A 16,139-nucleotide genomic window follows, 5' to 3' on the forward strand; every position below is an offset into this window, starting at 1 on the left:
CTTAACCACTGCACCACCAGGGAAGTCCAAGGTTTACTTTTGTTAATACAGTTTTCCTTCTTTTGCTAGATTCTCCTGAATTATTTTGGAAACTATGTACCTAATGCATGGACACAAGACAATGGCTGCACTCTTTGTGAAGTGGATACAATTGACTTGTCTGCAGTAGATGTAAGTGGAATTGACTCTGTGTGAAACGTAGTAATAAAAAATAGTGAGGTGGATGGACCTACAGTCTGTCATACAGAGTGAAGTAAGTGAAAAAGAGAAAAATACCATATGCTAACACATATATATGGAATCTAAAAAAAACAATGGCACTGATGAATCTAGTGGCAGGGCAGGAATAAAGACGTAGACATAGAGAATGGACTTGAGGACACAGTGGGGGTAGGGGGAAGCTGGGGCGAAGTGAGAGTAGCATCGACATATATACACAACTGAATGTAAAATAGTTAGCTGGTGGGAAGCAGCAGCATAGCACAGGGCGATCAGCTTGGTTCTTTGAGATGACCTAGAGGGGTGGGATAGGGAGGGTGGGAGGGAGGCTCAAGAGGGAGGGGATATGGGGATATATATATATGCTTATGGCTTATTCACTTTGTTGTGCAACAGAAACTAACACAGTATTGCGAAGCAATTATACTCTAATAAAGATCTATTACAAAAAAAGTACATTGTCATGAAATACAATAATTTGTAAAAGAAAAAAAGCACATTATTTTATAGTATTGATAATATGGTAGATAATGGATTTAAAAAGCTAAAACATGATGACTCCGAAAGTTGCTGGATTTGTGTATTTCCAGCAAAACCAGTTAATAATTGACCCTAGCGAAAAGGGCTTGATTGTTAATATTTACTAGCTTGCTATGGTTGGGTGCTCTTGTTTTATTTTAGTCTGGTAACTTGGTCAAAGTGTTGAGGTACAATGCTTCATTATTTATATGGACTAATTTTATCTGTGCTTGATTTTCAAATTTGATGATTTTAAAATAATATTATATGACTAAGGACTGTTTTAATATTTTATAGATAGTAACTTATATTAATTTCACAAATCCCTTAAGTAGGTAGTGCTGTTGACTGAGTTTTACAGATGAGAAAACTAAGGTATATATATGTTCAGTAACTTGCTTAAGGCATGTGATTTTTTTTTAAGTGTTGGGGGTGGGATTTAAATTTAGGCAGTCTGGCTCCAGATCCTATAATCTTGATCACTGTGCAATTTCGCCTGGATGTAATGTACATGTTATATGCCAGACACAGTTCTACTTATACATGTGTTTCATAGAGAATTATAGCCATAGTTCAACGTTTATACGTTGAGAGTAAATGAGCAACTGAAAGTAATTATTATGTGTCTATTAAACATTTTATGTATCCTTCTCTCATCAACCAGAGCAGTTTTAGGATATCCTATAGTAACATTTTTCTTCCAAAAAATTTCTCTTGTAACTTGTGTATGAACAATTGAATTCTAGGGATGATTTTGTCATTAAGGCTGATTCTTTCCTTCATTCACCATAGGTTTATTGAGTATCTACAGCATGCCAGATAAGTATAGACAGAAATAAAATTCACCTTAATATAGTTCTGGTGACTCCTGTACCTATGCAAATACAAAAATACTCTCACCGTAAAGCACTCAGACTCCTGAATTAAATAGTTTCTGTTCTATTCTGAAAAGGAGGATAAAGAGTAACTTGTCCACATTTAGGACCTTCTGAATAGAACCCTATTTTACTTGAAAATAAGACTTTTTGGCCAGTCTCTCAAATAACAGACTGCATGTTTCCTATCTGGAAAGAAAGCCAGGAACTTTCTGACTGAAGCTGCATCAGGAAGATGTTTAAAAATTCATCCTGATCGTTTTTGCAAAGTCTTCTGGAGAGAGAGTTAAAGCTTTTTATCTGTTTAGTATCCTTTTACATAAACTTTCTGGTGCAAAGATTGAAAAATATTTATATTATAGTTTTTTATCTTTAGTTTTTGCATATAGGTGAAAATCACCTAATTCTTAAGCTAAACTTTTTTGTCTTATAGACTGTTAGAAAGGAAAACCGTTTTATTATGCAAAATAAATTTCTTATGTGTTTTATATGTGTAGTAATTATGCAACAGGGATATAAAAATTAAAATGATGTGGGTAGTTAAGATCTAGGGCTACCATATACTTAGGTGTGGGCCGTAGGCAAGTTTCTCTATATGTAAAAATGATAATGGCTATCTCAGAGGATTGGTAGGAGGGTTAAATGAAATTATATAGATGTGTATATATAATGATATTTTATATGTATAAATTATATATATGAGGTGCTAAGCCTTGATAATAGCTAACTGTTGTACTCTTAGTATCATTAGTATATAAAAATGAGCTTAGATTGACAATGGAGATGTAGCATGTTGAAGCCCAGTTCTTTACCTACTAATTTATGTGTTCTGAGTTGCTTAACTCTTCTAAGTCCCATTTTCCTCATGTGTAAATTTGGGGTAATAAATAACTTCTAAGGTTATTACAAAATTTAAATGAAATGCATCACATCATTTGATAAGGGAGAGTTGTCATCTAGTTTTTACTCATTTTCCCTGTTAAATTGAGAACTCCTAGAAGGTAGATATTTTGTCTTTAGTTGTTTGTATTTGTTTATTGATTTAGCAATAAATATTTGGGTGACTGAATGAATTGATAAGAAGGACAACTTCAGTGCAAACAAATAATGTTATTATCCAGATAACAGAGGAATATGTGAGGTATCATGTGTGAAAAGATGGGGGAGAGGTACCTAATTCAGCACTTAACGTATGTGGTACTTTAAAATATCTTGGGCTTCCCTGGTGGCGCAGTGGTTGAGAGTCCGCCTGCCGATGCAGGGGACACGGGTTTGTGCCCCAGTCTGGGAAGAGCCCACATGCCGCGGAGAGGCTGGGCCCGTGAGCCATTGCCGCTGAGCCTGCGCGTCCGGAGCCTGTTCTCCGCAACAGGAGAGGCCACAGCCATGAGAGGCCCGCGTACCAAAAAAAAAAAAAAGCTGTAATCTTTATTAAAAATTTTTTTCTTGCTCAGTAATGCACTGTATTTATTTATTTATTTTTTTACCTTTTGACGTCCTTCACCCATCTGTATGTAGTTTGTAATTTAAAAATCTATAATCTTTAAAGTCAGGCTTTAAGACACTGATTAAAAAAGGCATTATAAAGAAATCTTTCATATGGTTCTGGTAATAACACTATTACATGGCATTTACTTATGTTTCTTTCTTCCTCAATCATTTGTAAGTTTTCCAAGCAAGGAATTTTCACTCCTTTTTAAAAATGTTTCTTATCACAAGGACAGACTAATAGTGGATATTTCAGAATTGTTCATGCAATGAATGAAAGAAACTATTTTCTGAAACATACCCAAACAGAAATTAAGAAAATGTTAAAAATCGATACAAGATAAAATATATTAGTGAAAGAAAGTAGCTTTCCTTATATATAATATAATGATGAAGCAAAATAAAGTACTATCAGTAAAATAAGATTAAAGGTTCAGGGATAGAAATAAAGTCTCAAGTCCTCTGTGATTGTTTTCTCTGAGCTACAAATTAACCACTAAACTTCCAAACCATGGAAAAAAACATGGAAGCACAATTAGCATTCTGGCTTCATAGATGAAGCTGTCAAATAGATTTAGATCTGAAGGAAGTTTCTTTTAGGACTATCTTAAAGGAAGCATTAAATAGTAAAGCAGGTAGTAACCTTAATTACAGTATCCCTATGTTATACAATAGTGAGTTTCCTCTTCAACCTAAATCATAATGTTAAGATGTGATTCAGTAAAATCACTTTGGTGGGGTCCACAAAAATGTATTAGAGAATTGTCATGGGGCAGTCAAATTTAGAAGGTTAAGTTGTACTGATATTCTAGTTTATGTTTTATGTTGTATTGATTAAGACTTGAATAGAATTTAAAGTAAAACCATGCTAATTCTAATTTGCTTTTATGTTTGCTACAAAACAAAGGTTCACCCAAATGTAACAATAGGTGTTTTTATTGAGCAACCAACCCCTTTCCTACCTCGATTTCTGGACATATTGTTGACACTGGATTACCCAAAAGAAGCAGTTAAACTCTTTATTCATAACAAAGTAAGTATTTGAGAAATGAATATTTTATGGGAAAACTGTTTTGATCTTATTTGGAACTATTTGTTATTATTTAGTCATGTCTAAAAATTTTTTTTAAATTTGAGTTAAATTCAGTGGGGGATTTTTGAAGTCATTACTACTCTGCGTATTTAGGACCTAAGGAATATAGAGTTTAGAAACTAGTATACTATTGGGATGAGACACGTGAAACTGTCAATTTTTTGTAGATCAAAAATGGTTGAATATCAGCCATTTTTATATGTTCAACCTTATAATGAAGAGATGTCAAAGGGCCTATAGTCCTTTGCCTTTGGGTTAGTTCTGGTACTTTCTTTTATAGAACCGATCATTAAATTGTTTGCAGCTAATGATAATACCCAACATCAGAACTTGAAATATCTTCCAGATACAGTATTGTTTTGATTAATTACACAATGGCATGCTCTTCCCCTAAAGATTCTGATGCTGTCATTTCCCTCAAAAATATTCAGAACCTCCCAAATACCTCCTACGTATAGTCTAAATTTAAAGACATTTTTCCTCAATATTTTTCAATTTTGCTTGTCTCTTCCCTGTTAAAACAGTTGGCATTTATTATCACCTAGAAAAACTCAATAGCTGTGAAGTATGCTCTTTTCTCTCTTTTGTCCTAATACTTTTTGTTTAAGATTGTTCTTTCTTCCTGATGTACGTATCGGCTAATCATTTGCCTTTTCCAGAGACTATTTTATATTTGCAGAAAACCACCTCAGATAAGTTTAAAGGGGTGAATGTATTGAGCATTGGCTTTGTAAAATGCATTGTAATACATGTACTTACATTAAAGTATTTTGTTTTTATGTATTGTGTCTTTTATTTATATTTTTCCTCCTTTCGTAGGACCTAAAACCTCTTGATAGCAGGAGTTATCTTCTTTTATTTAAAATTAACTCTATGCAGCTTTTGTATGATAAGTAGTTTTAACAAGCTGTGAAAAGCTTTCAAAAATACTTAGTGAGACTTGATACATAAAGAGCTCTGAAATGCTCTAATGATGGCGATAGGTAACCTTATCTAAATTTTAGCAGAGTTAGATCACCTTATTTAAATTTTAGCACAGTTGAATCACACTAATTTGATGACTTTTCATGTTGATTATTTTCTCATCATATTTTCTTATCAATAAAATTTTAACTTTCCCTTCTTTTTGTAAAAAACACAACTTTTTATGTGACCATTAATTTTCTCTCTGCTTAAAATAATATTGTAATATTTATTTTATAAAAAAGATTATAACAGATTAATCTGTTAGGTTTAATAGATATTTTTTATGGATATTTTACAAAACATGTCTAAGATTCTCAGGGCACAAGCCATTTTCCCCCTCAAGTCAGAAATATTTTATAGCACTCAGGATTTAAATATTAATGCAAGGACTAGGAGTAGATGTTAAAAGAATTTTGAAGTATATATTTTTTTAAAATTGATATGTATCTATTTTAGATTCTACATGTGATATTTAGATGATATTTCAATATAATATGCTTAATATAGTTATCACTTTGCCTGTAGTGAGTAAATATGTGAATGGTGGAATTCACAAATTTTGAATGTGAAGTCATCCCTACATATGAATACTTCAGTCATCTTATTGTCTTTTTTCTCACTACTTTTCTTCTTTTTTTAAACTAATTTTCAATTTTTAAAATATGTTACAGGAAGTTTATCATGAAAAGGACATCAAGGTGTTTTTTGATAAAGCTAAACATGAAATCACTACTATGAAAATTGTAGGACCGGAAGAAAATCTAAGTCAAGCCGAAGCCAGAAACATGGGAATGTATGTTTTAGCAAATTTAAATTCAACCAGTATCTACTAAAGAAACTTAAAAAAGAAAGACAACTTTTCTTCAAAATTAGTGTCCTAAACTTGGATGTCTCAACTGTGTGTGTGCATGTGTGTCTGTGTGTGTTTGTGCCCACACATGAGCATACCTCTGCTGTTCGAACTATATCTATGTTTGTGTGTATTTATGTCTAAAGGGCCATGAAAGTTATTTACATTTTTCTTTTAATGGCTAAGAGTCAATATGTTTATTCAAAATATTAACTGAACTTCAGATCAAGATTTAAATCCCCAGACAGATGAGTAGTGTGACTGATGTAGCAGTGATTTAAATATACATTATCTGAAGCTTTTGTGTGGCAGAAATGTGTGTTTCAGATATTCTAGTTACCTATTGATCTAAATAGTACTATAACCACAGAAGAATATTTTAGGTCCTTTGTTTAGCCCCTTTAATACTTCAGACAGATTACTAATAAAATTCTGGTAATAGCGAAAACGATCACTTATTCAGTGAATGTGAATTGAATATGCCCATCAGTGGGTTAAAAGTTGGTAATGAAAAGGTAAGACTCAGTGATTTCTCAGCAGGAGACGTTCTTGTCTTGTGCTGTGGAAGCTTCAGGCCCAAAGTGATGGAAAGTGCCTATTATGGGGGTAAAGGGACTGGCAGGAAAACGGGCCTTAGAAAAACCAAACAGATGTTATTACTAATGGTTCCATAACTTCATCATTGGAGAGTACCTTGGGTCCACATTTAGAACTTATTTTCTCTATTTAAAAAATTTTTGTATGTGCTCTGTTGTATCTGGCTTTGCCTTAGCACAGTGTTTTTTAATTCACTCATGTCATTACAATTATCAGCAGCTCATTCCTTTTCATTGCTGACTAGTATTTTATCATATGAATATAGCACAAGTGGTTTGCACACGGCCCTGGTAATAGACATTGGGCTATGTCCAGTTTGGGGCCAGTATGAATAAGGCTGCTAATGAAGATTCTTTATTAGAAGTGTGAATATGTGTGTTGTGTGTGTGTGTGTGTGTGTGTGTGCGTGTGCATACATATGCTTTAGTATATTTTGGGAAAATACCAAGGAGTGGACTAACTAGGTCGTAGGGTTAGGATAGATGTATGTTTATAAGAAACAGCTAAATAGTCCAAAATAGTTGTACATTTTTTAAAATTTTATTTATTTTTATTTTTGGGTTTGTTGGGTCTTCGTTTCTGTGCGAGGGCTTTCTCCAGTTGCGGCAAGTGGGGGCCACTCTTCATCGCGGTGTACAGGCCTCTCACTATCGCGGCCTCTCTTGTTGCGGAGCACAGGCTCCAGACGCACAGGCTCAGTAGTTGTGGCTCACGGGCCCAGTTGCTCCGTGGCATGTGGGATCTTCCCAGACCAGGGCTCGAACCCATGTCACCTGCATTAGCAGGCAGATTCTCAACCACTGCGCCACCAGGGAAGCCCTGGTTGTACATTTTACACTTGTAACAGCAAGGTAATAGACCTCCATCTGCTCCACATGTTTGTCAATATTTGATATTGCCCATCTTTTTTATTTTAGCCACCCTACTGGGTATGAAAAGGTATCTTACTGTGGTTAGGTATCTAAAGGTATCTAAGTCTTTTGTGCATTTTTGTTTACATTGGGTTATCTTGTTAGTTGTGTATTTGTAGGAATTCTTTATATATTTTGTATACAAAATCTATCTATCTAAACTCTATCTCTGTCTCTATAATGTTTTGTGAATATTTGTTCCATTCTATGGCTTGATTTTTTACTTTTTAAATACTGCCTTTTAATAAGAAGAAATTTTAATTTAATAAAATTCTATTTCGTCTTTTTCTTTTATGCTTTGTGCTTTGGGGTTTATTTTCTGTTTAAGAAATCTTTTCTTATTCCAGTGTCATGAAGACATTCTTCGGAATTTTTCTTTCATAAGCTTTATCATTCTAGCATTTATGTTTTAAGATGTTTCAATCTGCAATTCATCTTGAATACATTTTTGTGTTTGGAGTGAAGTAGGGGTCAACTTTTATTCTTTGTAAATGAAATTCCAGTTGTTTCAATACTCCTTTTTAATTTAAGGCTTTTCTTTTCCTACTTAATTGACTTGGCCTTGGTCAAAAATCAGATAACTGAGTATTTATGAGTGATTGTGAGCTCTCACTTCTGTTTTGTTGCTCTAAGATCAGTGCTACACTTTATTACTAGGGATTTATATTAACCTTGAAATCATGTGGTATAAATTTTTAAATTTTTTTCCAAGATAATTTGAGCTGTTTTTAAAAAATTATTTAATTTTCATTTTTATTGAGGTATAATTGACATATAATGTTAGTCTGAGGTGTACAACACAGCTTCAATATTTGTATACATTGTGAAATAATCACCACAATAAGTCTAGTTACCATCTGTCACCGTGCATAGTTACAGTATTTTAAAAAAATTTCCTCTAATTTTTTTGCACAATTTTAACAAACTTTCCTGTCTGCTGTCCTGCTTGACAGTTGCTTAGAAACAAATGTGTCATGGAGTTAAACACTGACAGTAGCAGAAAGTGATAACTCAGATCAGCAGTGAGGGAGGAGAGCTCAGAAAGAGAGAGCTCCAAATGCAGAAATCGTAATACTTGGAAGCCTATCATGTATCACAAGTAGTTCATTCCTTCGTGTTCCTGATGATAACACTCCAGGCTCTACCAAGAAGGCATACATCACAATCCGTGTCCTTGGATAAGAAGCAGGGCAGTGACCATCTTAGAAAGAATTCCACGCAAATCAAGTTTTAAAAGTATTAACACCTAAAGAGTTATATACACACCTGTATTTCCAAGATTCAATTAAAACTGAGTTGTTGGGTATACAGGATCTTACACTGTGAATGTGTGTGTGTGTGTGTGTGTGTGCAGAAAACATTTTGATTTGTGAAAAAAAGTTGTTGATAAGTACATTGGTATAAATTATGTTCCCTTTTTAGAGAGAATTAAATGCTGAATTATAAATTGCCCTTCTGACTGAATGTTTTATGCCTTGAAGTATTTAATGACTTGAAAATATATTTCACTTGCCCTAAAATTTTTAGTTTCACTCTACCCATGAACATCTGTGTTGATCAACTGACCATTTTGAAATTTAAGATAATATTTATCCTTTTGGGTATAGTCTTACTATTTTGATTAGAGAAGTATTTTAGAGAAACCTTATTTTGCTTATGAGCTTTATGTTAACATTTTTCAACCAGCAAATATTTATTTTATTTAATGCATATTTTATTTCTTTTTCAATGACAGGGATTTTTGCCGTCAGGATGAAAACTGTGATTATTACTTTAGTGTGGATGCAGATGTTGTTTTGACAAATCCAAGGACTTTAAAAATTTTGATTGAACAAAACAGGTACTATATATTATGCAATGTCAATTTATTTTTAAAACTATAATTATTTTCTGTATCTATATGGACATGCTATAATTACTTGTCTGTGTTTAGCAAATTGAGGGAACTCACAAGAAATTATTTTCTACACCTTATAAACTTTCAATTCTAAGTAATTAGTTTTCTTTTAAAGAAGTCAAATAGAAAACAACCTGATGAAAATTTCAAAATATTCAATATTAGTTACAATCACAAATGTGATGTTTATCAATTATGTTTGACCTATTTTTCTATTTAAAGCTAGATGAAATTGTGATCTATCTAAAAATAGAATTGTCTTATTTTCCACAGATATTTTCAAAGTAGAATTTCATAAAACTTCTGACCTAGAAAGTTATTACAGAGTTGGAAGTTCTTAGAATATGAAAGAAATTTCAGAGGTACATATTATTCCACAGCCTGATCTGTGATTTTGTTTAGTACTGAACTAATTATCTCTAGGCAATACCTGTTTTCATTTAACTGAATTGAAATGGGTAAAAGGCACCATCTACACCGGCTTATAATGATATTAATCTTCATTTATAACTACTACTGCTACTACTATTAATACTCTCACTAATACCCCACCTTTAGTGAGTGCTTATTAAGTGCCAGGTATTACTCTGTGTATGTTCACATATATTAACACAATTATTTTTCTTAACAAATAGAATGGTTAGCAATGAAATGTTAGAATTACTGTTTTCATTTTGCTGAATAAAATATGTAAGAAGTCTATTATACTCCACTAATCCATCGTTTGTGTAATTTGTCAATTTGAGAATTCAGTTATTATTTCAAAAGCTAAAATCTCTCAGTATTAATCTTCTAATTCCGTACTGAAAACATTGAGGCACACAGAAGATGGATTTTGATTTTCAATGTCTCTTTCCCTAGCTCTGTCAGGCAGCTAAGATTATAAATTACAAGATTTTTTTCTATTAAATATTAGATCTTGTTAGTTATCGACATTGAATTATCATTCATTCCTTAGATTAGTATAATATGTAGATTCTCATTTATGTTTTTATTTCCAATATTGTAGGTATTCTAAACAAAACAAAATGTAAATGTATCTGGTTAACGTTTTATTCTAATAGGAAGCAGGAAAAATAAACTACAATCATTATTTTGCATGAAGTGTATTTACAGACTGTGTGTCATTTTTCCATAGGTAAGAGAAAGGACACACCTGGTCTTCACAAGATTGGAGGGTTGTGAAATAGGTTTTTTTGTGGAAATAGTTGGTCTATAACCTTCCTCTTGGAGGAGTTGTGTGAGATTTTCTTCAAAATTGTGTGACACCATTACAATTTACTTCATTTTAAAAATAATTCTAACAGAACTTCAGATTTTGTTACCTCATTTGGAAAATGTTGACACATTATAAATTAGATTTCCTTAAAAGAAATCTGGCATGTTTTGAATTTGTAACATATACTTGTCTTAAAGGGGCTGCTTTCCTGGTAGGTAGTGAGACAGCATGGTATAGCAGTCACCTTTTATTTTGTTTTCTAAAATAGTCAAAAGACCAGAAAAATGTTTAGTGTTGCCAGGGCTAGCACCCATTTTAAAAGCTTTAACCCATTTAACCCATTTTAACCCATTTTAAAAGTTTAAAAAAAAAAAAACGGAAACATACTTTAAAGTAATTCAAGGCTTAACTTTAGGAAAACTGGCCTACTTACAAATATCTCAGCCCATCTTCATACATTTTTTTATTCAGCAAATATTTATTGGATACCTTAATGCACCAGGGACTGTTACGTCTGCCTAATAACAATGAAAATATTTGATTTCATTTAGTATAATTTTCGAAATACTAAAATAACTAATTAAGGTAGCTATACTTTTTGGATATAAGTATGATACTTTTAAAAGTTGTTTTTATACTTTCATTTGCATTTTCAATTACTTTTCCTTTCTCATTAGTCTTTTTTTTTTTTTTTTTTGCGGTACGCGGGCCTCTCACTGTTGTGGCCTCTCCCGTTGCGGAGCACAGGCTCCGGACGCGCAGGCTCAGCGGCCATGGCTCACGGGCCCAGCCGCTCCGCGGCATGCGGGATCCTCCCGGACCGGGGCACGAACCCGTGTCCACTGCATCGGCAGGCGGACTCTCAACCACTGCGCCACCAGGGAAGCCCTCATTAGTCTTTTTTAAAAAACATCATTGAAAGTCATCAATGTACTTATTTTTAAAGAAAGTGAGGGGAGGAAATTCCTCTCTTTTATTTTACATTTAGTTTTTTGGACTAACTACATGTGTGCTAAATGAACTTTATTGTTTTCTGTGTCATGTTAAGCCCAAAACACATAATTCTGTGGCAATTAAAAAGTAAATAATTATCTGGATTTGTTTTTCTCTCTTCTCTTTAGAAAGATCATTGCTCCTCTTGTAACTCGTCATGGAAAGCTGTGGTCCAACTTCTGGGGGGCCTTGAGTCCTGATGGATACTACGCTCGATCTGAAGATTATGTGGATATTGTTCAAGGGAATAGAGTGTAAGTTACTTGATTTGATCTTTTAATGTAAAATACTTTTATCTAAAGATATGGTCTTGTTAATATTATATTGAATTTTCAAACATTTTTTATCTCTTTATGTTAAATGGAAATTTGAAGACCTGGAGACCACTTGGGATCCTGCAATACTAGTGTAAAACTAATATTTAAAAAATTGTTCTTAAAGCTGTAAATCTTCAAACGCACAAACTCTCAGTTGTGGGAAATACTAAAAGGCAATGTATGATTACCATGGGTAGTCATCTTATGGTTGTTAGAAGAGGAATATTCTTTAAAGTTTGGAAAGGGAATTTAGTTTAGCTAATTTCTTTAGTGGCTAGAGTGAAGGTTGTTTGATAGCTTATAAAATTTTATTAATGAGCAAACAAAAACACCAACAATCAAACCTTCCAACATTTCCTTTTGCAAGAATTTTCTGTGTAATATAGCTAATATTCTGCTTTAAAGAGAAATTGCTTTGCCAGTATGATTTCCATTTCTAGAGTTTGAAAAGAATATACTTACTACGAAGTATGTGCATGACTGATATTTATTTCAGAGACAACAATTGATATTTTTTAAACTAAAAATTAATCACACCTGAAGTAGTTTTTTTGCTAAGGTAATATTAAGGAAGAATGTATCCTGTTTTTCATACAGATGGTGGACCAGAGTGACTGAGACATTAAGTGCTTTGCCTAATTTCTCAGATACATCAGCTCAATTAAAAAGGGTTAAAATGTAGGGAAAAAAAAAAAAAACCACACTTCTTGTTGAACAGTTGAGTGGTAAAGAGATGTTTTGCTTGTGAAAATAATAATAGGTGTAAAAGCAGTAATAGTCAATTTGAATGATGTAAACGATAAAGGCTTTTGTTAGCTGCAGTTAAGAAGCATGATAACTGAGAAAATACTATTAAGATCATATTCTGTTGTTTCAAAGTACGTTAATTGATTCTGGAATGATCAGGATAGACCACATGCCCGATATTGTCTGTGGGTATAACGGGAATAAGCCTTCACAGAAGTAGAAATAGAGAACTCATATTTCATTTGTTTTAAGCACTGGTGTTTTTCTGTCCAACCTCCTGTAATTGTTGTCTAAAGTGTAAGGAAAAGAATAAAATAGAGGTTTTTGATTTAGTTAATAGAAGAACATACCTTATGTATAAAAGCTACGTGAAAGAATGACATCTTGTGACGTGTGTGTGTGTGTGTGTGTGTGTGTTTTCCTTTAAAATTGAAACAGTGCACACTCTACCATACCAGTGATTAATTTCTGAATTCAGCGGACACGTTGTATATTTTTGATTGGCCATTTCCTTTGAGGCTCATCTAGTAAGACAAAATGATGTTACGTATATTGCTTTCAATTAACTACATTTCCTTGGTCAGGATCTTCCCTTTCTGTGCTCTAAAAGCAAAGGTATATCCCTTCAGGTGAACCTCTATTACATTGTTTTTATGAAATGAGTCATGTTCAGAATAAGGAGACAAGTGTGGGAAAGAATAAAGGACAAAATAAAGTGTCTCCCAACACTCAGGTACTTCTAGCTCTGTTTCTTTATATCTTCCTTTTTCTACAGACAATTGAGAATAGCTTAATGAATTTCAAAAGGCTATATTTTAGGAGAATTTTAGGCTGTATTCAGTGATATGCTGGTAAATGTCTAACAACTAGTTCTTTGGGTTGGAGGATGCCCTGATTTGTAGTGTTAGCCCAGTTCTGTGTTCTGAATAGTTCTACCACGGCTGATTTCAGGCTTCCAATGTGAAGTCAGAAGGGAAGCCAAATGCTCTGGGGAGCCAGTGTGAGCTGGCTGCAGTATGCCACTGGCTGGATGTGCTATTTTTTGCTATTAGGCTGCTTAATCTTAAATGTACAACAGAATATTATACTCTAGCTGTACCAACAGAATGAGGGATGACAGCCAAAATGCCAAACATATCAATATTAAAATGAAGTTTATGTAGGGAGATAGTGATTTATCTCATAGTATGTAGTGTTTACCAAGTAATCTCATTTATATATATGTACATATGTGTCAGATATCATTAAATGTGTTTGCATTTGTGTGTAACTTGATTCAATAGTTTATATCTGCAAAATTTAAAAACATAGAAGGCATTTATTTTAAAAACATAAAAATAAAACTTTGTATTTGTGGTACTTTGGAACGTCTTATCTTTACTTTCAGAGGGATATGGAATGTCCCATACATGGCTAACGTGTACTTAATTAAAGGAAAGACACTCCGATCAGAGATGAATGAAAGGAACTATTTTGTTCGTGATAAATTGGATCCTGATATGGCTCTTTGCCGAAATGCTAGAGAAATGGTAGGGTATACAATAATGGCTTGCTTGAATGTCTCTATAAGATGGCTTGCTTTCCCAGTTGATGTGTCATTTGTTTTGGTGCCCTTTTTCTTTCTAATTTATAGTACTAGCCAATTTTTTTGGTTCTGTATTGAAATACTGGAAGCAATTATGGAGAATAATTTACCTGTGGAACATTTACCTATAGAAACAACTTGAAAAAAGTTAGGCTTGGTGCTTAGGTTAACTCATAAGCAAAAGTAAGATTTTCAATAATAAACATAGATTTATTACGAATCAGCTTTGCATTTTTAAGAATTTGCCTTTACTTTCATTTGAAATTCAGTAGTTAAAACCTGACCTAATTAAAGTTAACTATATGAAGCCTGGGTGAAATGATCAGTTACACATTTAAGAAAAACACACTTTTGTCCTGAAATCAATGTCCATAATTTTTCTATCATTATTAACCCCATACTCTCAAAAAGTAGGTTCCTTACCACTAATCTGGGAGAAGGATCGAAACATGTAGTCTATTTAATCTATGTGAAAAATTAATGATACATTGCTATTCTACAAATGTACTTTCTTGATAAAACTTAAGTGATTGCAGAAAATAGCTTGTTTTTCAAAACGTGTTAATACGTCTTAAAACATTTATAAAGTTTTCTGTTTTAAAATGGTTGGGTTATTTTATTCAAATTTATATAAGCAAATGTGATTTTGGAAAAAATCAGGAAAGTTGGCAAGTACTTTTTTTCTGGTTTAATAAGGCATGTATTGTTTGAATATATTTGTTTTTCCTATAAACTTATGTCCATTGTTATATTGAATATACTCAGTACTTGTGATTGTAATTTGTGCTCATGTTTGGCTAATTTGACTCAACAGCGCATCCTGGAATGGCCATTCTTACACCTTTTTCCTTTCTCTTAATTTTGTATCTAATGAAAATTCTACTAAGGAATGAGCTTGGATTTATGTTTGACCAACAGAAAAAAAAAGGGCTGGAGTTGTTTCTTTGTGTGCGCTGTAAGCTTTGCTTGTTCTGCATGTTGTCTGTGAAGGACATTTCAGAATGTCAGCTTTTGATCAAAGGCTGCTATTTTTATTTACCTAAGAATACCTGAGAGAGTGGGTGTGCAGGTCAACTTACCCAATCCTTCTCTTCATTTTAGACTTTACAAAGGGAAAAAGACTCCCCTACTCCGGAAACATTCCAAATGCTCAGGCCCCCAAAGGTGTTATTTTTATTTATTTTTACTTGTTTTGGTTTATTTAATTTTATTTATTTAATTAAAATACTAGATATTGTCTAGAAGTAAAGTTTAAGAGTCTTCTTTCCTTTTAGCTTGGTGTAAATGGTCGGTATTCATTGGTTCTGAATCTGTATGTGTGTGCTTTGCATGTTGGGGTACACATTGTGTGATATTCACTTCTTAGTTCTTTGGGCTGATTTAGATTTTATGGTTGACAAATGAGAAAGTTAAATCCAAATCACTTTAACTAGTTTTTCCAGTTTTTGTTTTTTTAAGGGAGAGAAGAAGTAGGAGTAAGTATAAAGTACATCCTGATTAAAATGAGATTTGGGTACTCTTCACCATTTTTTTTTTATTACTAACTAACTCTTTTACTATTAAAACAGGTACAAAAAGAAACAACCTTACCTTAATGGTGTTTGCCACGTTTATTTGGTTTGGGGCAAGGACAGGAGACTGATTTTCTTTAGCTGCCTCATAATGCAGGAGTAATTTCTGTGTTCAGTCTCTAAATATCAGGACAATAAAAGTATGAAATAGACTGACAAAATAAAATTGACCTTTGAATTCTTGTTTAAAAATGTGATATCTTCTTTGGAAGGGAAAGAAGCCGAAAGAGGTACAATTAATTGCACTTTGGTGTCTCAAAAATATTTCTGCTTTCAAACAGGAATTCTTTTT

General features: G+C 33.1%; 1 protein-coding gene across 1 annotated transcript in view; it reads left to right on the top strand.

Moving 5' to 3' along the window:
• PLOD2 (procollagen-lysine,2-oxoglutarate 5-dioxygenase 2) overlaps positions 1–16,139 on the top strand; it is a gene marked incomplete at its 5' end in the record, with an annotated part of 107,169 nt that overhangs the window by 83,850 nt on the left and 7,180 nt on the right. Inside the window, 7 exon segments of the mRNA XM_082839616.1 lie at positions 70–171; positions 4,009–4,134; positions 5,832–5,953; positions 9,254–9,358; positions 11,756–11,881; positions 14,079–14,220; positions 15,378–15,440. Coding sequence (XP_082695742.1) covers positions 70–171; positions 4,009–4,134; positions 5,832–5,953; positions 9,254–9,358; positions 11,756–11,881; positions 14,079–14,220; positions 15,378–15,440 — 786 coding nt within the window.

This window comes from Leucopleurus acutus (genome assembly GCF_964270905.1).
Source record: "Leucopleurus acutus genome assembly, chromosome: 5".
Classification (NCBI taxonomy): Eukaryota; Metazoa; Chordata; class Mammalia; order Artiodactyla; family Delphinidae; genus Leucopleurus; species Leucopleurus acutus.